The 20,573-nt window shown below is 39.8% G+C and overlaps 1 protein-coding gene across 1 annotated transcript in view; it reads right to left on the bottom strand.

The window, feature by feature from the left end:
- The window catches only part of GUCY2C (guanylate cyclase 2C), a 77,341-nt gene that overhangs the window by 29,690 nt on the left and 27,078 nt on the right, over window positions 1–20,573 (bottom strand). Inside the window, exons 11-14 of the mRNA XM_046013944.1 lie at window positions 7,765–7,846; window positions 4,776–4,881; window positions 1,295–1,357; window positions 675–746 (exon numbers count right to left, since the gene is read on the bottom strand). Of these exons, the coding sequence (XP_045869900.1) occupies window positions 675–746; window positions 1,295–1,357; window positions 4,776–4,881; window positions 7,765–7,846 (323 nt within the window). The remainder of the gene's footprint in view (window positions 1–674; window positions 747–1,294; window positions 1,358–4,775; window positions 4,882–7,764; window positions 7,847–20,573) is intronic.

The raw sequence follows: 20,573 nt of genomic DNA on the forward strand, positions 1-20,573 counted from the left end.
TAATGTGTTTAATTATAAAGCAAGTCAGCCAGAGAGCAGGGCCACGGTAAGAATTAATATGCTAATAAGTCATGCCCGCCGTGCTTCAGGTCTTTGGGAAGACATATTGTTCCTGGTATATTGGAATGTCAGCACATTCCTCATGGACACTACGTCTTCTCAACAGTTTTTCTTTTATCAGCAAGGAGACTGGAAGATGAACCTTTGACAATGCTCTAATAATATCAGGGCCATTTTCAAGGACATGCTAGTAGATTTCTAATATGTTTTACACCAGTAAACAACACTCCTGTTGGCAGAATTTTCAACAAGGAGAAGTAGAGTCTCTCCCATTTCTTGGTCTGAGGGGTTCCCCCCCCCATCCCCCATAACATCTATATCCACTGGGGACTTGAGTGCTGGGGAAAGATGGAGTGAAGCTATTTCTCATTTAAGAATTTCAAGTAAGGGAGGGGGGCCTGGGTGGCTCAGTGGGTTAAAGCCTCTGCCTTCAGCTCAGGTCATAATCTCAGGGTCCTGGGATCGAGCCCCACATCGGGCTCTCTCCTCGGTGGGGAGCCTGCTTCCCCCTCTCTGCCTGCCTCTCTGCCTACTTGTGATCTCTCTCTCTGTCAGATAAATAAATAAAAATCTTTAAAAAAAAAAAAAAAGAATTTCAAGTAAGGGACATATACCTTGTTCAATTCTATCTTCTGTTTCTCAGTGAAATTGCCATCGTTGTGCTTGAAATCCTTTAGAATGACTCGCTGCAAAGATCATTTGAATTAAGGAGATAATGTTGTAGCATGACCACTTATGTGCATATTATAATAATTTGTTATGTGTCTATCTTCCCCGCATACTGCAAGCTCTTGAGAGCAGTGACACGATTTTATTGATATTCACATCCTGGGTGCCTAGCCTCTGGCATAGGCTCAGGTCTGCATGTTTCTTTAAGAACGGTTAAATGAAGAGGGAGGGCCCAGGGAGGAAGGAAGACACAAAACCCCCTTATAGGATTATATCCCCACTGTGGTGAGCCACAGTGTCATCCTCGGGTGGTTTGGGCAGTTCTCTTTTTCCTTCCTACTCTTTACCCCTCTTAAAAATTCTATTTGTCCTTCAGTTTGTCCAGGACTGTGAGTTTTGTAACTGTGAAGCACAGCCCTGCCCATCCCCGTGAAAAGCTCCAGGAACAACCCCGTGGGTCAGCCCGCGCCATTGCACGGTCAACGTCAGGGGCCATGGCAACAATGAGCAGAAGCCTGGAACACAGCCTGACTGAGAGTTCAGAGAAGCAGAAGAGACTAGTTACCTTTTTGTCGTATTTGCACTGCCGGAGTCTCTGAATTGTATCTCGTCTCTTGTCATCATCGATCTGGCACAAGAAAAGACTGATTATTACAGAAACTTCCTATCTTGTCCCATCTACTGCGGAGGCAGAGAAAGAGGCTCTGCTTGGTGGGTTGTTGGTTCACAGTGTGCTGGGCAGGCTCCCAGCAACACTGTGACAATTGCCTTGTGTTTCCCTGTCACGACTCACCTTCCCTCCCCACCAGGGGCTTCCTTCCAGATAGCTACCTCTCATGTTTACCTCTGGATCTTCCTCCTGCTTCCTCCCTTCTTAAGGCCTGTCAGCCAGCGATCTCCTTTGCTTCCTTCTCTCCTGGCCCATTCTGCTGGGAATCACAGTCTGTGGCTACAAGACAGGTGCTCCCAGGGGAGCCTGTTGAGCCCTTGAGTTTCAAACGCACACCTCAGGGCCCAATTAGTAATGCAAGTGAGGACACTGGGTGGGGTGCCTCAGGGGGCAGCCATCAGCTCTGGCTTTAGCCTAGAGTTGCCAGATCACCTGATTTGTCAAAAGAAACTGGTAATATGGATTTTCCTATGCCATTTCCCAAATGTTTATATTTGGCAATTGATTTTAAAAGACGTTAAATAGTGGGGGCGCCTGGGTGGCTCAGTGGGTTAAAGCCTCTGCCTTTCGCTCAGGTCATGATCTCAGGGTCCTGGGATCGAGCCCCGCATTGGGCTCTCTGCTTGGCAGGGAGCCTGCTTCCTCCTCTCTCTATGCCTGCCTCTCTCCCTACTGGTGATCTCTATCTGTCAAATAAATGAATAAAATCTCTAAAAAAGAAAAAAAAAAACAGCTACTTGTTTAAAAAAAAAAAAAAAGACGTTAAATAGTGAATGAAACAAGATACAGACACACACACATACCACTGCAGGCTAGATATGGCTCTTGGTCTGCCAGACTTCTGGTGTCAAGGCAGAAAAAAAGATTGAGAACTATTGCATCTTTTTTTTTTTTTTTAAGATTTTATTTATTTATTTGATAGACAGAGATTGCAACTAGTCAGAGAGGCAGGCAGAGAGAGAGAGAGGAGGAAGCAGGCTCCCTGGGATCATGACCTGAGCTGAAGGCAGAGGCTTTAACCCACTGAGCCACCCAGGCGCCCCGAGAACTATTGCATCTTTTAATTTGGTTCTCATAGAAACCTGTGATGTACTATGATATTGGTTCAAACTCACCCCGCAGGACCTTTTGAAATGGGAGCAAGATAAACTATATCAAATTCCAAGCACAATGCCTGGCACAGTGCCGATTCATAAATGTCAGATGTCTTCTCTTCCTCTTCTCATTTTACTAATGGGCCACATGCGGGTTAAATGACACTAAGTGTCACATACGGGCATGTTAAAATCCGAGCTTGCTGCCTTGTCTCATAGTCTTTTTTCTGGGCCCTCAATTAGGTCATTTAAACTATTTGAACCTCAATACTTTCTCTGGGAAATTCTAACTGACACGGGTATTGGGCATCAAACACAACAAAGTCTGTGAATTTTTTTTGCAAATTTAAGTATGTTATCCTCAAACGAGTTATCTTCATCATTGTTTTCATCTGTCACTCTTCCCTTTGACCTTCCTGACTTCTCTCCGTGTCTGGCTGCTTTGGTTTTCTGTCCCTTCTGAACTCGTACAGATATGTAGTCTTTCTCATTCCTTCCTCTGGTCTTGTTTCCTTATCTCTGCCTTCAGCATGCACCGGGGACTTGAACCACTTCCTGTCTGGTGGTGCAGCATTTCCCCTCTGGCTGACCTCCTTGGTCTTTCTCCCTGTTCCACCTGACTCACAGCACTGGAAAACTTCTCCTGACAGCTAGTCCTTGTCCACCTGCTTCCCAGCTTGCCTGAAACTCAGAGTGACCGTGACTCCCCATGCCCAAATCACCTCTCAGGTCCCTCTCTTAAGCTTATTGTCCCAAAGACTCAGTCCTTAGGCAGCTGAGTGGCTAATCTGATGAATTAATGCATAAAAGTTCTATAATGTCTGATGAAGGACGGATGGGTTCTATGTCTAGGAATATCTACATTTGAAGAAAAGAGAGACAGTATTTTAGGCTTCATTGAAAAGAACAAATATGAAATGTGGGCTTTGAGGCAGCAGGATAGGTTTGTGAGGAGGGGAGGCACGGCTGGATGTGTGCGGAGGTGGGCCACGTGGGAGCCCATCCTGGTCTCACACCAGAGGTGGAGGAGCACTCACTCCTAGAGGTCTTCCTGCTCCGGGGGGTACTGCCAGTTCATCACTTGGGTCTAGAAATTCTCCCTCGGGGAGTCCAATAATGTTACGGTCATTTGCACCTTTCTATGAATTACTGCAGGATGGATTTTACCCTGATGCTTGCCTGAGGTAGAGTGGTCTTTGCAAATAGGAGTTTTATGTGGGAGGTTCCCAGTGCCACAGAGGGTCATTCAGAACAGAGCATTACTGGCGACAAGGGAGACCTCATCCTGGTACAGCATGAGGGGCTCCTAGTTCTTAGAGCATGACCTGTAGGGGACGGATGGAGTGTCAGGAGCTAAGCGCATACCCAAACCAGGCTGCAATTTTACCTTGCTGATTTTAGGCAGGGAGGCAACTCAAGTCACACTCTCCTGTTGACTTGGCCCTGGGCTATGCCCTTCATGTGGAGGTTCTGGGTCTCCTTCTTCTCTTAGTGTGTTTTGGTATAAAAACTTTGTAAGAATATGGTGAATGGTAGGTTTTAGGATCTTAGACTTCACAGTTAGACAGACTAGGTTCAAACTATGACCACGTTCCCCAGGTTCTAACCCTGTTACCTCACAGGGCTCGGGGGAAGACAAAACGGGTCTAAGAAGGGCTCAGTAAGTGTCCACTCTTCTTATTTGCAGTAATCCTATTCATAAGCTGTGTGTGACCCTGCACTGCTTTCTAACCCCACATCCTTTGGTTTCCTCATCAGCAAAGTCATGATAAAGTTTAACTTGTGAGTTCCTTGTGGTGAGCCCCGCAGATGGGACCACTGGGCTCCAGCACTGGCTGCCCTGAAGGCGAGTGATTACTCCTGGCTGCTGTTGTATGTCCTGGCTGAGGGAGATGCAGGCAAATGTCAGCAGAGGCCTTTTTCTTCCGCAGCCAGCAAGATAAGCCATACATCCTTAGCGTGGGCGGAGTCATAGCCAAGGCTTAGGGGAGCAAAAGCTCTGTCCGTTTCTACATTGCTTCCATGACAAATGCACACCACATGCATTTCCCTTCTGGGTCAGAGGCAAAGAGGAAGGAACACACCAAATCTTGGCCCCCTGAAGGATTCATTGGATCAACCAGCTGACAGACGGGAAGCTGAGAATCAGAAAATGTCTAAGTCTTAGATTCTCAAGCAAACGATCCCTGCTTGGCCCATTTCTTACTGTGCTACCAGTCTTGTCAAATACCTGGCAAGTTGCACCAGCCCTAGAATTCCTCAGCAGGTGAGGTTTGCCTTACCTTCAGGCTAATCTGGTTGGTCTCATTGGTCTCCAGAGGAAAGATATTTTCAGGAGGAATGTGGGACCATTTTTTCTGACGAAGTTCATATTCTTTTTTATATTTTCTGTGAAAGGAACAGAACCAGTCAATAGGTATTTATTAACATTCATGTCATTTAGCTTCTGGACACTAAGAGAAATTTAGAACCCTGATTTCATTGTCTCAGTCCTTCACTAAGGCAGCCCTTCACTATTCTAAAGAATCTGAACAGAGGGCACCTGGGTGGCTCAGTGGGTGAAGCCGCTGCCTTCGGCTCAGGTCATGATCTCAGGGTCCTGAGATCGGGCTCTTTGCTCAGCGGGAGCCTGCTTCCTTCTCTCTCTCTCTCTGCCTGCCTCTCTGTCTATTTGTGATCTTGCTCTGTAAAATAAATAAATAAAATCTTAAAAAAAAAAAAGAATCTGAACAGATGATATGGAAAGAGTAAGGAAAAAACAGACAATTCAAGACTGGTAAGCTTGAAAAGCAAATATGTTAATTTTTAAGCCACCAGAGAATAAACTAAATTCCTAAACAAGCCTGTTCTTTTTATGCATTTATGCCTTTAAGAAACAAGCATATAAAGAAAATAGAAAAGCACAGAGAAAATTTAACATGTATTTCAGCATTCAAAATGTCACTATTTTAAGTGTTTCCCCAGATAGTACAGATAAAGCAGAATTCTTGGGTTATAGGAAACACTTACAACTTTGCAGATATTGTCAAATTGTTTCCCAAAGTGGTTATACCACTTCCCATCCTTCCAACATGAGAATTCCCATTTCTTCCAGATTCTTAACATTTGGTATTATCAAACTTTTTTTTTTTTTGCCATTATGATGTATGTGAGATGGTGTTTATTGTTTTGTGTTTCATTTTTTTTTATTATAGAGAGATTCAATATCTTTTCAAATACTTTCTAGCTATTTTATAGAATATATAGTTATATAAATTCATTCAAAATTTTGCCCATATGTCATAATTTCATGAGTTCCCTATATATTCTACAAAACAGATCCTTGGTCCTTTTGAGTTGCAAGTATTTTCTTCTAGTTTATTGCTCATTTTAACTTTGTTGTATAGAACATTTAGTTTTTATTGTGGCCACATTTATTTTGTTTGTTTTATGACTTTTCTTTTTTATCTTAACTGAGAAATATTTTCCCACTTGAGATCAAAAAGTCTTTTTCTATTAATGCCCTCTTAGTTTTGAAGTTTGAATTTTACCTTTAAGTCTTTATTCCATTTATAATCCATATGAAATGAATTCTATATTTGTGTATGGTTTCAGGTAGAATTTTAATTTCATTTTTTCCATGTTGCAAGCTTACTATGCCAACATCACTTCCCACTTGACTTGTAATGTCACCCCTAGCATATTCCAAATTCTTATGCTTGCTGTGTCTGCTTCTGGAATCTGAATTGGCCTGTTTGTCTTTGAGTTTATCTTTGCTTGTTTGCTTATCATTATTTGACAAACTTCTACCTACACACCTTCTTAGGTCATTCATGATGCCCTTCTTACTGGACTCTAAGCAGAAATGACTATTTTCTTCCTATGCTTCCATCTAACTCTGAGTACTCCTCTATTAATCACACACAAAACAGCATATCATTGACCAATGATTATGATCCTGGAGCCAAGAAGGCTTTTAGCCTTAAAGGCTCTCATCTCTTCATTCCAAGAGACTCTACATTCCAAGAGTCATGTGTCATTCATATTGAAACAGAGGTTGCCATAAATCACTCACTACTTTCCTTATATAAGCAGTTGTAATGGAAAACTATTAGAATACATGTATCTACCAGATCTCCTTGTGGACACACCATTGGGAAGCCGTGTCTCTGCCTGTTTCCATCTGTTACTGTCTCTCATCGTTGATTTCCCCCCTATCTCAACCTGACTCTCATTTGGACTTGGTTTCTGAAAGAAAACAGCTGCATCTCTGACCTTGCTCTTGACGGGCTTTATTCTCCTCAAATTTTGGTTTCTGGTTATCTTCAAATGAATGGCCATGATACATAGAATATGTGTAAATACAGCTCAAATTTGGGGTAAGCAGTTACAGCAGTCAAGTGCTGCCTTCAGACTGAACAGAACAATTGACTTCCTTTCCTGGAGAAACCGTTACCTGACATATAACAGACTGGACTCTCTTGTGAGAAAGTACAGTGCTACAAAGATCAAAGTGTGTGAAGAGAAAAATTGTTGTCCGGTTCAGTTAGGAAATAGAGGTGATCCTGACAATATAACAGGATGGAAAGTTTTATGTATTTAACATACACAGATTATTGTAGTGTGGCATTCACTCATTTATATGTTCAACAAATATTTCTGAGTATACACTATGCCTCTAACACTGTGCTGGGCACCTCCTCTGTCCAAATTGAGCAGAACAACCATGAAACTGAGGGTCAGAAGGCTTGAGTGCTAGTTTCAGTCCTACAGCTATCTGGTGATGTGACACCACACAAGCCATTTGGTTTTCTGGGTCTCTTTCCCCATGCTACAATGGGAGGTTTGAAGTAGATGATTTCTGGACTTTTCCAGCCTGAACACTATATAATATAGAGACTGAAATATCCCACAAAATACCAATAAGACAGCAGAAGAGCTGTTTCCATCTATAGGATGCCTATTGTATGGTAGTCACTATCCACAGCTTATTTCAAGTTCTCACAACAGTTCAGATGAGGTCACTGAAGTTAAGTAATATGTAATAATACACTAAAACCCCACAACCAGTTGTGACAGATACGAGTTCAGGTGTCTCATACTGATCCATTCAATACTATTCTGCCCTTGGTGTAGTCTTTGATGCAGAATGCCTTCATGATCTTAGATCTGTCTAGACACCTTCTTGTGAATGTACATTATCCTTGATGACATCAGACTTCTCCCTCTCCCCGCCCTCTCCCACCCCAACCCACTCTCTGGACACAGCAAGACAATGAGGGTGGTGAGTACCTCAGCACCAGAAGAGCAATGAACAGGAGCAGAACCACAGCTCCTGTGAGGGTGAAGACTGCAATCATCAGGATGTGAGGGCCTGTGGCAGAAAAGACAGTGAAAAATGCATTAGTAAGGATCTTTGAAAAGAAAATAAAAACATTTCAAAGATTCTAGGTGTATAATCTAATTTGAAGAAGGGAAAAGGAGAGAACTTAGAAAAAAACCTCATCTTTTATGAATCTCTTCATTGGTAAAAATAGGTCCTGTATCTGTGGTCTCTGAGGAAAACTACCTGGATTATGCCAGGGGAAGTGGTTTAATGTCTTCAGTCCTTAGAGTCTGCACACTACGTCTCTTATGGGAATCACCAAAGGTTATAAGAACATGAAATAGTTTCCAGTATGTAAATAATTTTGGTGGAAACCCACCTGATGTCCTTGAAACCAATATACCTAAGAAGATTTCACAGAGGAAGAAAGAGTCGACTATGTTTTTAAAAGATTTTATTTATTTGAGTGAGAGAGAGAGAGAATGAGGAAAAGAGAGACTCTGCAAGCAGTGGGAGGGAGAAAGACAAGCAGACTCCACTTGCTGAGCGTGGAGACTGACACAGGGCTTGATCTCACAATCCTGAATCATGACCTGAGCCGAAATCAAGAGTTGGACACTTAGTCGACTGAGCCACCTGAGGCCCCAGAGTCAACTATTTTTTAATACCAAGCACAATCAGAGGAAAAGACAGTCATTGTGGAATATTAAAAGTCAGTGTTGCCTGCTGGTTCTTCCCAAGGGCTCCCAGGTCATTGACAGAAGTCAATGAAGGATGTAAGTGATTTAATTTATTAGAGTACACGTACGTAGGTGGAGTTGTAAAGATGAAAGAATTTAAGAGACTGACAGAAAGGCAAGTGGAATTCAGGAAAATGGGGATCCAACTCAATGAAGCGTTGAAGCAGAAACTGAAAATGCAGAGGAACAGGCCTAAACTGAGAAGGACAACAACAGTAAAACTGTACAAGAAAGTCATGGTTCATATATGCCACAATGGATTCTGGTTAGAATAGAAGTTAGTGAGTCCGAGAAGGAAAAATGGAATGGATTCTAAGCAATAGAGTCTTATTTTGCTTTATATAAATAATAATGATAAAAATGTTACTAATTTTCAACTTATAGAATCAACTTATAGGTAAATGACAGAGGGTTTATATGGCTACCAAATTATTATCAGCTATGACAAATTAAAGAAAAATACAGGAGACTCTGGGAGGTAGGAAGGACATAGTAGGAAGGATAGAGACAGTAATATCTTCATCTTACCAATTTGGGAAGCAAGAAGCTTTTAATTTATTTTTTTAAGATTTTATTTATTTATCTGAGAGAGAACAAGTGGAGGGAGAAGGGCAGAGGGAGCGGAACAAGCAGATTCCCCACTGAGCAGGGAGCACAACATGGGGCTTGGTCCCAGGGCCCTGGGATCATAGCTGAAGGCAGATGCTTAACTGACTGAGCCACCCAGGAGCTCCATGAAGTTTTTTGTATAGTTTGGTAGAACAATACTAGAAGCTTATGCATATTAACGAAAATTACAAAGGCACCCAATAAATGTACTGACAAATATAACTATATTGAGAAAAGGTTAGAAAAGAAGTAGGGCCGGTGAAGATGAACTAAATCTTTTATCAATACAAGAAATAAACAGATAAAGCTTATGAATCATGAATATATGCATATTATTTAGAAATATGCAATTATGAATATATGCATACTATTATGCATATGAATTATGAATATATGCATATTATTTAGAAATATGCAACAAACTAAAGGCAGAATTGACTCAGAGACCAGATCTGACAAAGGAGGGACCAGGCACACTCACATTCCATTATGAACATTTTTACTATTGGATTTTAACACCACGTGCATGAATTTTCTTCACTAAAAATGTCTCCATGCTTTCTGTAAGGGGTGACTTGGAAGGATTTATGCTTTGCTAAGTAACATAGCCCTTGGCCTCTGCTTCTTATCTTGTTTTCTGCTAAGGGGAATTTTTAAAATTATTATTATGTTATGTCGGTCACCATACCAGTACATCGTTAGTTTTTGATGTAGTGTTCCAAGATTCATTGTTTATATATAGCAACCAGTGCTCCATTTAATATGTGCCCTCCTTAATACCCAAAACCAGGGTCACCCATCTCCCCACCCACCTCCCCTCAAAAACCCTCAGTTTGTTTCTTGGAGTCCACAGTCTCTCATGGTTTGTCTTCCCCTCTGATCCCCACCTTCACTTTTCCCTTCCTTCTCCTAATGCCCTTCATGCTATTCCTTATGTTCCACATGTAAGTGGAACCATATGATAATTGACTTTCTCTGCTTGACTTATTTCACTCAGCATAATCTCCTCTAGTCCCATCCATGTTGATACAAAAGTTGGGTATTCATCCTTTCTGATGGAGGCTTAATATTCCATGGCATATATGGACCATATCTTCTTTATCCATTTGCCTGTTGAAGAGCATCTTAGCTCTTCCCACAGTTTGGCTATTGTGGACACTGCTGCTATGAACATTGGGGTGCATGTAGCCCTTCTTTTCATTACATCTGTATCTTTGGGGTAAATGCCCAGTAGTGCAATTGAGGGGTCATAGGGTAGCTCTATTTTTAATTTTTTGAGGAATCTCCACATTGTTTTCTGAAGTAGCTGTACCAACTTGCATTCCCACCAACAGTGTAAGAGGGTTAAGGGGGAAATTTTTAACAGTGAACATGTGAGCTCTGGATTTCTCTTCTCATCACGGCAGAAACAGATTAGTATTTTGGATTTGGATGGGCATATCTGATGGTGTGAATTCGGTTTATTACTGTAATCATCACTCCTATCACCCCCCGCCACCAATGCTATTACCACTACTCTCAAAGTTGGTATGAGAAATAAATTTCTACTCATCAGCGATTCTACTCATCAGTCTACTGAAATGACACATCCCCTAGACTACGACATGAATTGGTGGAACTGGAGGACTTCTGTCTGCTGGGTCCTCCTGCATCTCAATTCCTATCTGCCCCCAACAGCATGAACATCTCGTCACACTAAATATACTTATGATATTTAAATATACTGTACAGTATTTAAATATAATGGTTGTTAATTCAACATATTTTTCAGTTTTGCTTGAATTAGTCAAGTCACAGTAGGACATTGTTCAAAGGTTAAGCTTCAGCTGCCTTCTGGTGGCTGCTATGGTTATCACAGTCTATTTAATTAGATTGATAGTGATGGTAAAATGAGTTTATAAAACCAGGTCATATAATCTGATAGTTGGAAAGAATCTTGGAATCAGTTAACATATCTCCTGATCTGAAGAAGGAAGAAACTCACATTTAGAGAAGTAAATTGACTAAAATTAACACTGTGTGGCTACGTGTTGAGTAGAAACTCAGGATTTATAGTTATTGTCCTTCCTTCCTTCATCCCTTCAAAGGCACTTTGTTGGGCAGATGTGAATAAAGAATAGACCCAAAACCACAATGAGATACCACTTCACACCAGTCGGAATGGCTAAAATTAACCAGTCAGGAACAACAAATTGTTGGCGAGGATGTGCAGAGAGGGGGAAGCAAACAGTATGGAAGTTCCCCAAGAAGTTAAAAATAGAGCTACCCTACAACCCAGCAATTGTACTACTAGGTATTTATCCCAAAGATTCAAATGTAGTGATCTGAAGGGGCACCTGCACCAAATGTTTATAGAAGAAATTTCCACAATAGCCAAACTGTGGGAAGAGCTGAGATGTCCATCAACAGGTGAATGGATAAAGAAGATGTGGTATATACACACAATGGAATATTACTCAGCCATAAAAAAGAATGAAATCTTACCACTTACATCGACATGGATGGAACTGGATGGTATTATGCTGAGTGAAATAAGTCAATCAGAGGCAGACAATTATATGGTTTCACTCATATGCAGAATTTAAAAAACAGAACAGGATCATAGGGGAAGAGAGGAAAAATGGAATGGGAAGAAATCAGTGAGGGAGACAAATCATGAGAGACTCTTAATCATAGGAAACAAACCAAGGGTGGCTGTAGGGGAGGTGGGTGGGGGTATGGGGTAACTGGGTGATGGGCATCAAGGAGGGCACGTGATATGATGAGCACCGGGTGTTACATGCAACTGATGAATCACTAAACTCTACAACTGAAACTAATGATGTTCTTCTATATGTTGGCTAAGTGAATTTCAATTAAAAAAAAGATTAGACCCTACATTTAAAAAGTGTATTGTTTAAAAAATGTGTAAACAAGTAAGTATGATATAAATTCTATGTTAGAAGTCTGGTGGGATGTAAGCAAGATCAATAGCCTCCTGGGATGCTAAGAAGCTTAGAAAAATGAAATTTAAGTTAAATGTTGAAGATGAGTGGCTTCTCATCTTCAGGGGGAGTGATACATTTTAATCAGAGAGATTAGTATCACTAAGGACACAGGGGCTGAAGTTGCAAGACTCCTCACCCTCCCTTTTTTAAAGAAGTAGGTAGAAATTGAAGGAATGGGAAAGGGATTTGGGGTAAGAAGAAAGATAAGGCTGGAGAAGAGGGAAGATTAATGGACATTTTGTGCTATAATAAGTCACTTGGACTTTATGGTTAAAGGGGAGCTGCCAATTGAGTGTTAGCAAAATGTAACAATATGACTGGATCCACACTTTCATTCTGGTGGCAATTTTGGTTGGATGGGAGGTAGACAGGAAGCAGAACTGAAGCAGGAAGTCAGATGGATATTATTGTAACCCAGGAGGCAGATGATGATGGTGTGGATGAGGAACAGGAACAAATGTGCCTTGTCCATTGCTGTGTCCCAGGTGCTTCAAACACTGCCTGGCACTAGTAAATCTTTATAGAATGAATGAAATGACAGTGATGGTGTTATCTCAAAAGTAACATTCTGTTACTTAGGGGTTGTGTACCCAGATAAAAGACCAGAGGAATATCTTATTGGTATACTATTTGAAAGATTGAGTTACTTTATTTTTTTTAATATTTTATTTATTTGACAGAGAGAAATCACAACTAGGCAGAGAGGCAGGCAGAGAGAGAGGAGGAAGCAGGCTCCCCGCAGAGCAGAGAGCCCGATGCGGGGCTCGATCCCAGGACCCTGGGATCATGACCTGAGCCGAAGGCAGAGGCTTTAACCCACTGAGCCACCCAGGCGCCCTGAGTTACTTTATTTTTAAAGTTTAAAATTAAATGTAGGAACAGCTGAGTAATGAAAAGCTCTGGCTAACCAAATTTTCTGGTTAAATGAGGATGAAGTGAAGTTGCTCAGAATGATACAATGTCCCTGTAATAAGAATAATATAACGTCAATATTTAATGTGATCTCTTTTGGGTAAATAAGGATAGCTCTCTCAAAAATTACTTTTTGAAGGGTGTCTTAGTGGCTCAGTTGGTTAAGTGTCTGCCTTTGGCTCAGGTCATGATCCCAGGGTCCTGGGATGGAGCCTCACATTGGGCTCCCTGCTCAGTGGGGAGTTGGCTTCTTCCTCTCCACACCTACCCCCCCTCGTGTTCTCTCTTGCTCAAATAAATACAAAAAATATTTTTAAAAACTTCTTTTTGAGAAGTTGAGCATTTTACAAAGAACAGATCATTGTACTGAATAAAAAATACCTAAAAACTCTTAAAGAAATACATTAAAAATACAAACTAATACTGTCACTATAATTAAGGGAACATAAAAAATAAAAAATATATATAAAAGCAAAAAAAAAAGGAAAAAGTCCCAACCAATCAACCAATGAACCAAACAAGAAATACAAGAAAATAAGAAATATAAATGAGAAAAAATAATTGTAATTCAAAAAGTTACAAATGAAAAAAGCAGAGAGTTACAGAAACCCCTGAGAAAAGAGATATGATTCAAAAGTAAGTTTGGTTCAAACCTACAAATCTTGCAGTTGGTTCTAGAGATAATTAAGAAAAAAAGCTTGTTAATGAAAAGAAATCAACTTTAAAAGGCAATGATAGTACTGCTTTTCTTTTTCAAGATTGCTTTGGATATTGGGAGTCTTTTGTGGGCCCATACAAATTTTAAGACTGGTCTAGCTCTGGAAAAATGCTGTGTGTATTTTGAGAGGGATTGACTTAAATGTGTAGATTGCTTCGGGTAGTATGGACACTTTAACAATATTTTTTCTTCCAATACATAACCATGGAACGTCTTTTCTTCATTTCTTTGTGTTATCTTCAATTTCATCAGTGTTTTACAGTTTTCAGAGTACAGGTCTTTCACCTCTTTGGTTAGGTTTATTCCTAGGTATCTTATTATTTGGAATAGGATTAAAGACCTAAAGATAAGACCTGAAACCACAAAAGTCCTAGAAGAGAGCAGGCGGTAACTTCTTTGATATCAGTCATAGCAATTTTTTCTAGGTATGTCTCCTCAAGCAAGGGAAACAAAAGCAAAAGCAAATTCTTGGGACCACATAAAAATAAAAGGCTCTGCAGAGCAAAGGAAACAATCAACAAAACTAAAAGGCAATCTACAGAATAGGAGAAGATATTTGCGAATGACATATTCAATAAAATGTTAGGATCCAAAATACATTGAGAACTTATAAAACACTGAAAAGACAATCCGATTAAAAATGGGCAGAAGTGGCACCTGGGTGACTCTGTGGATTAAGCCTCTGCCTTCGGCTCAGGTTGTGGTCTTAGGATCCTGGGATCGAGCCCCACATCAGGCTCTCTGCTCAGCGGGGAGCCTGCTACCCCTCTCTCTCTGCCTGCCTCTCTGCCTATTTGCGATCTCTCTACTCTGTCAAATAAATAAAATATTTAAAAAATATTTCAAAATGGGCAGAAGACATGAACAGATATATATTATTATAATTATTATATGTAATATATTTTATATAAAAATTTATATAATTTATATCTGTATATTATATATTATTGTATATATGTATATGGATATATGTAAATTATATAATATATAAAATTTATATATAAATATATAACATAGTATATTATATTATAATTAACATAATTATAAAATGTAATTAATAAAAATATATATGTCACATCTTTATATGAAATGGAATATTAGTCAGCCATAAAAAAGAATGAAATCTTGCCATTGGCAATGACATGGATGGAGTTAGAGTATAGAGAGTTAGAGAATTAGAGAGCATAATGCTAAGTGAAAGAAGAGGAAAAGAAATACTATATTATTTTACTCATATGTGGAATTTAAGAAACAAAATCAACATGCCAAGGGGACAGAGAGAAAGAGAGAGAGAGAAAGCAAGAAAGAAACTCTTAATTATAGAGAACAATCTTATGGTTACCAGAGGAGAGGGAGGTGAGGGCATGGGTGAAATAGGTGATGGGGATGAAGGAGGACAGTTGCTGTGATGAGCACAGGGGAATGTATGGAAGTGCTGAATCACTGTACTGAACACCTCAAACTAATTAACACTGTATGTTAACTAACCGGAATTAAAATAAAAACTTGAAAAATGGTAACAGTAAACCTGAAATCAGCTCAGGATTGCTTATTGTTTAGAAGAGTGGGAACCTCACTTCCTGCCTCCCTCCTTGCTTCTTTGTTTTAGCCAACTGCTCATTGCTACTGAATAAAAATACAAGAATCATTTTTAACCATATTTGACTCATGGGATGCAAAAGGACTTAAAACATAGTAAGTGTGTCAAACACATTAACACAATCAAGTGCATCAAACCAGAACTTTTCTCTTTATATCATATCAGCCTCAGTTTCTGGCTACAGACCAGGACTGGGAGAGAAATAGTTCTAGTTTATTTTTTAATATTTAAAAATGGTAAATTAATACACTCATTATGGAAAAATTTGGAAAATTAAGAAAAACATAAAATACCAAAAGAAAAGAAAAAAAAAGAAAAGAAAAAGTCCCAACCAACCAACCAATGAAGCAAACAAACAAAAACTAAATATTCCTAGGATCCTATTACTTAGAAGCCACCACTGTTAACATTTTAGCATATTTCTTTACAGTCTATTTCTAACATTGTTTTACAAAGTTAGAATCTCATTAAATAAAAAAGTTGTTTATTTTCCTGTTAATTTACTTTATAAGTTTTCCTATGTCATTTAAAATTCTTTGTAAATAATTATTTTAATTGGCTTATGACATTCTATTTTGGCTATATCATCATTTGCTAAATCATTTTGTTAATGTTTCTTCCATTTTTTTTTTTTTTTTGCATCTTTGGGCATAAATATTTGTCCAAATTTAAACTTTTTTCTCAAGAAATAGATTAGTAACATGAAATTACTTACTATTCATTGTCATAAGCCTTGGCTAAGCCAGATTTTCCTGAGACATTGTTGTCCAGGACATACCTGGCTGGTCCTGTCCAGTGATGGCAAATGTTAGGTGGTTGCATTGGTAGTCACATGGGTGACTGCTTATGGTAGGGCTTTCCATGACATGATAGGACCTCATTTTAAGTAGATGGGTAGCCATCATGATAACCCAAGAATGTATCCGATGAGGAAATGGGGGAGACTTTTGAAGCCACGCTCACTGATGACCGATGGTTGATGGCATCTTGTGTTCCTTGCTGAATACGTATACTTTGAGTTTATTGCGAAAAAATGGAATAAGTGGCATTAAGGCTACATGTCTCGGGGTGCCTGGGTAGCTCAGTGGGTTAAGCCTCTGCCTTCGGCTCAGATCATGATCTCAGGGTCCTGGGATCAAGCCCCACATTGGGCTCTCTGCTCAGCGGGGAGTCTGCTTTCCTTCCTCTCTCTCTGCCTGCCTCTCTGCCTACTTGTTATCTCTCTGTCAAATAAATAAATAAAATCTTAAAAAAAAAAAAGAAAGAATACATGTCTCTGTGTTCATTTTGCCAACTGTCAAATTTAATTTTCTATAGGATAAACTTTTGTTGGTAGGTAGGACAGGTATTAAAGAGAGGTATAGAGAAGGGAGTCAAGATGGCGGAGAAGTAGCAGGCTGAGACTACATCGGGTAGCAGGAGATCAGCTAGATAGCTTATCGAACAAGTGCAAACACCTACAAATCCAACGGGAGATCGAAGAGAAGAAGAACAGCAATTCTAGAAACAGAAAATCGACCACTTTCTGAAAGGTAGGACCGGCGGAGAAGTGAATCCAAAACGACGGGAAGATAGACTGCGGGGGGAGGGGCCGGCTCCCGGCAAGTGGCGGAGCATTGGAGCACTAAATCAGGACTTTTAAAAATCTGCTCCACTGAGGGACATTGCTCCAGAGGCTAAACCGGGATGAAGCCCACGCAGGGTCAGCATGGCCCCAGGTCCCGCAGGGTCACAGAAGGATTGGGGTGTCTGTGTGTCGCAGAGTTCACAGGTATTAGAGCAGAGAAGCCGGCTACAGAGACAGAGCGGAGGAGTGAGCTCTCAGCTTGGGGTTACCTTGAACCCATCGCAGGCTCGGAGCGCAGCCGGAGGCCAGGGACACGGGAGCGATTGAGCGCTTGTCTCTGAGGGTGCACTGAGGAGTGGGGCCCTGACCTCTCGGCTCCTCCAGGCCAGAGATTGGCAGGTCCCCATTTTCATTCCAGTCCTCCGGAACTCAATGGAAAGTGTTCAGGGAACAAAAGCTCCCAAAGGCGAACCCCAGCGGATTACTTAGCTTGGCCCCTGGTAAGGGCGGTGCAATTCCGCCTCGGGCAAAGACACTTGAGAATCACTACAATAGGCCCCTCCCCCAGGAGATCAACAAGAAATCCAGCCAAGACCAAGTTCACCTACTAAGAAGAGCAACAGAATTCCAGAGGAGGAGAAAGCAAAGCATGAAACTCATGGCTTTCTCCCCATGATTCTTTAGTCTTCCTGTTAATTTAACTTTTTTTTTAATTTTATTTTTTTTCTTCTGCTAAATTTTTTTTAACTTTTACCCTTTTCTTTTTTAACGTTTTTTAAAACTAGTTTAATATACATATATATTTCTCTTTTTTTATTTTTTGTTTTCTTTTTTTAATTTTTTTTTTTCTGAACTTCTTTTTAACCCCTTTCTTCCCCCACGATTTGGGGTCTCTTCTGATTTGGATAAAGTGCATTTACCTGTGGTCTTTGCCACCCTTTTAGTATTTTATTTGCTCCTTCATATACTCTTATCTGGACAAAATGACAAGGTGGAAAAACTCACCACAAAAAAAAGAACAAGAGGCAGCACTGAAGGCTAGGGACCTAATCAATATGGACATTGGTAATATGTCAGATCTAGAGTTCAGATTGATGATTCTCAACGTTCTAGCCGGGCTTGAAAAAGGCATGGAAGATATTAGAGAAACCCTCTCTGTAGAGATAAAAGCCCTTTCTGGAGAAATAAACGAACTAAAATCTAACCAAGTTGAAATAAAAAAAGCTATTAATGAGGTGCAATCAAAAATGTAGGTTCTCACTGCTAAGATAAATGAGGCAGAAGAAAGAATTAGTGATATAGAAGACCAAATGACAGAGAATAAAGAGGCTGAGCAAAAGAAGGACAAACAGCTACTGGACCACGAGGGGAGAATTCGAGAGATAAATGACACCATAAGATGAAACAAAATTAGAATAATTGGGATTCCAGAAGAAGAACAAAGAGAGAGGGGAGCAGAAAGTATATTGGAGAGAATTATTGGAGAGAATTTCTCTAATATGGCAAAGGGAACAAGCATCAAAATCTAGGAGGTGCAGAGAACCCCCTTCAAAATCAACAACAATAGGTCCACACCCTGTCACCTAATAGTAAAATTTTTACAAGTCTTAGTGACAAAGAGAAAAATCCTGAAAGCAGCCAGGGAAAAGAAGTCTGTGACATACAATGGTAAAAATATTAGATTGGCAGCAGACTTATCAACAGAGACCTGGCAGGCCAGGAAGAGCTGGCATGATATATTCAGAGCACTAAATGAGAAAAACATGCAGCCAAGAATACTCTATCCAGCTAGGCTATCATTGAAAATAGAAGGAGAGATAAAAAGCTTCCAGGACAAACAAAAACTGAAAGAATTTGCAAACACCAAACCAGCTCTATAGGAAATATTGAAAGGGGTCCTCTAAGCAAAGAGAGACCCTAAAAGTAGTAGATCAGAAAGGAACAGAGACAATATACAGTAACAGTTACCTTACAGGCAATACAATGGTACTAAATTCGTATCTCTCAATAGTTACCCTGAATGTTAATGGGTTAATCAAAAGACACAGGATATCAGAATGGATAAAAAAACAAAACCCATCAATATGTTGCCTACAAGAAACTCATTTTAGACCTGAAGACACCTCCATATTTAAAGTGAGGGGGTTGAAAACAATTTACCATGCTAATGGACATCAGAAGAAAGCTGGGGTGGCAATCCTTATATCAGATAATTTAGATTTTAAGCCAAAGACTATAATAAGAGATGAGAAGAACACTATATCATACTCAAAGGGTCTGTCCAACAAGAAGATCTAACAATTTTAAATATCTATGCCCCTGACGAGGGCGCAGCCAACTATATCAACCAATTAATAACAAAATCAAAGAAACACATCAACAATAATCAATAATAGTAGGAGACATTAACACTCCCCTCACTGAAATGGACAGATCAACCAAGCAAAAGATCAACAAGGAAATAAAGGCCTTAAATGACACACTGGACCAGATGCATATCACAGATATATTCAGAACATTTCATCCCAAAGCAACAGAATACACATTCTTCTCCAGTGCACATGGAACCTTCTCCAGAATAGATGACATCCTGGGTCATAAATCAGGTCTCAACCAGTATCAAAAGACTGTAATCTTTCCGTGCATATTTTTCAGATCACAATGCTCTGAAGCTAGAACTCAATCACAAGAGGAAATTTGGAAAGAACCCAAATACATGGAGACTAAACAGCATCCTTCTAAAGAATGAATGGGTCAACCAGAAAATTAAAGAAGAATTGAAAAAATTCATGGAAACAAATGATAATGAAAACACAACGGTTCAAAATCTGTGGGACACAGCAAAGGCAGTCCTGAGAGGAAAATATATAGCGGTACAAGCCTTTCTCAAGAAACAAGAAAGGTCTCAAATACACAACCTAACCCTACACCTAAAGGAGCTGGAGAAAGAACAACAAAGAAGTCCTAAACCCAGTAGGAGAAGAGAATTCATAAAGATCAGAGCAGAAATCAATGAAATAGAAACAAACAAACAAACAAAAAAACCAATAGAATAAATCAATGAAACTAGGAGCTGGTTCTTTGAAAGAATTAATAAGATTGATAAACCCCTGGCCAGACTTATCAAAAAGAAAAGAGAAAGGACCCAAATAGATAAAATCATGAACGAAAGAGGAGAGATCACAACTAACACCAAAGAAATACAGACAATTATAAGAACATACTATGAACAACTCTACACCAACAAATTTGACAATCTGGAAGAAATGGATGCATTCCTAGAGACATATAAACTATCACAACTGAACCTGGAAGACATTGAAAACCTGAACAGGTCCATAACCAGTAAGGAGATTGAAACAGTCATCAAAAATCTGCAAACAAACAAAAGCCCAGGGCCAGACGGCTTCCCAGGGGAATTCTACCAAACATTTAAAGAAGAACTAATTCCTATTCTCCTAAAACTGTTCCAAAAAAATAGAAATGGAAGGGAAACTTCCAAACTCATTTTATGAGGCCAGCATCACCTTGATCCCAAAACCAGACAAGGATCCCATCAAAAAAGAGAATTACAAACCAATATCCTTGATGAACACAGATGCAAAAATTCTCACCAAAATACTAGCCAATAGGATTCAACAG

Source organism: Meles meles, chromosome 7, assembly GCF_922984935.1.
Source record: "Meles meles chromosome 7, mMelMel3.1 paternal haplotype, whole genome shotgun sequence".
NCBI lineage: Eukaryota > Metazoa > Chordata > Mammalia > Carnivora > Mustelidae > Meles > Meles meles.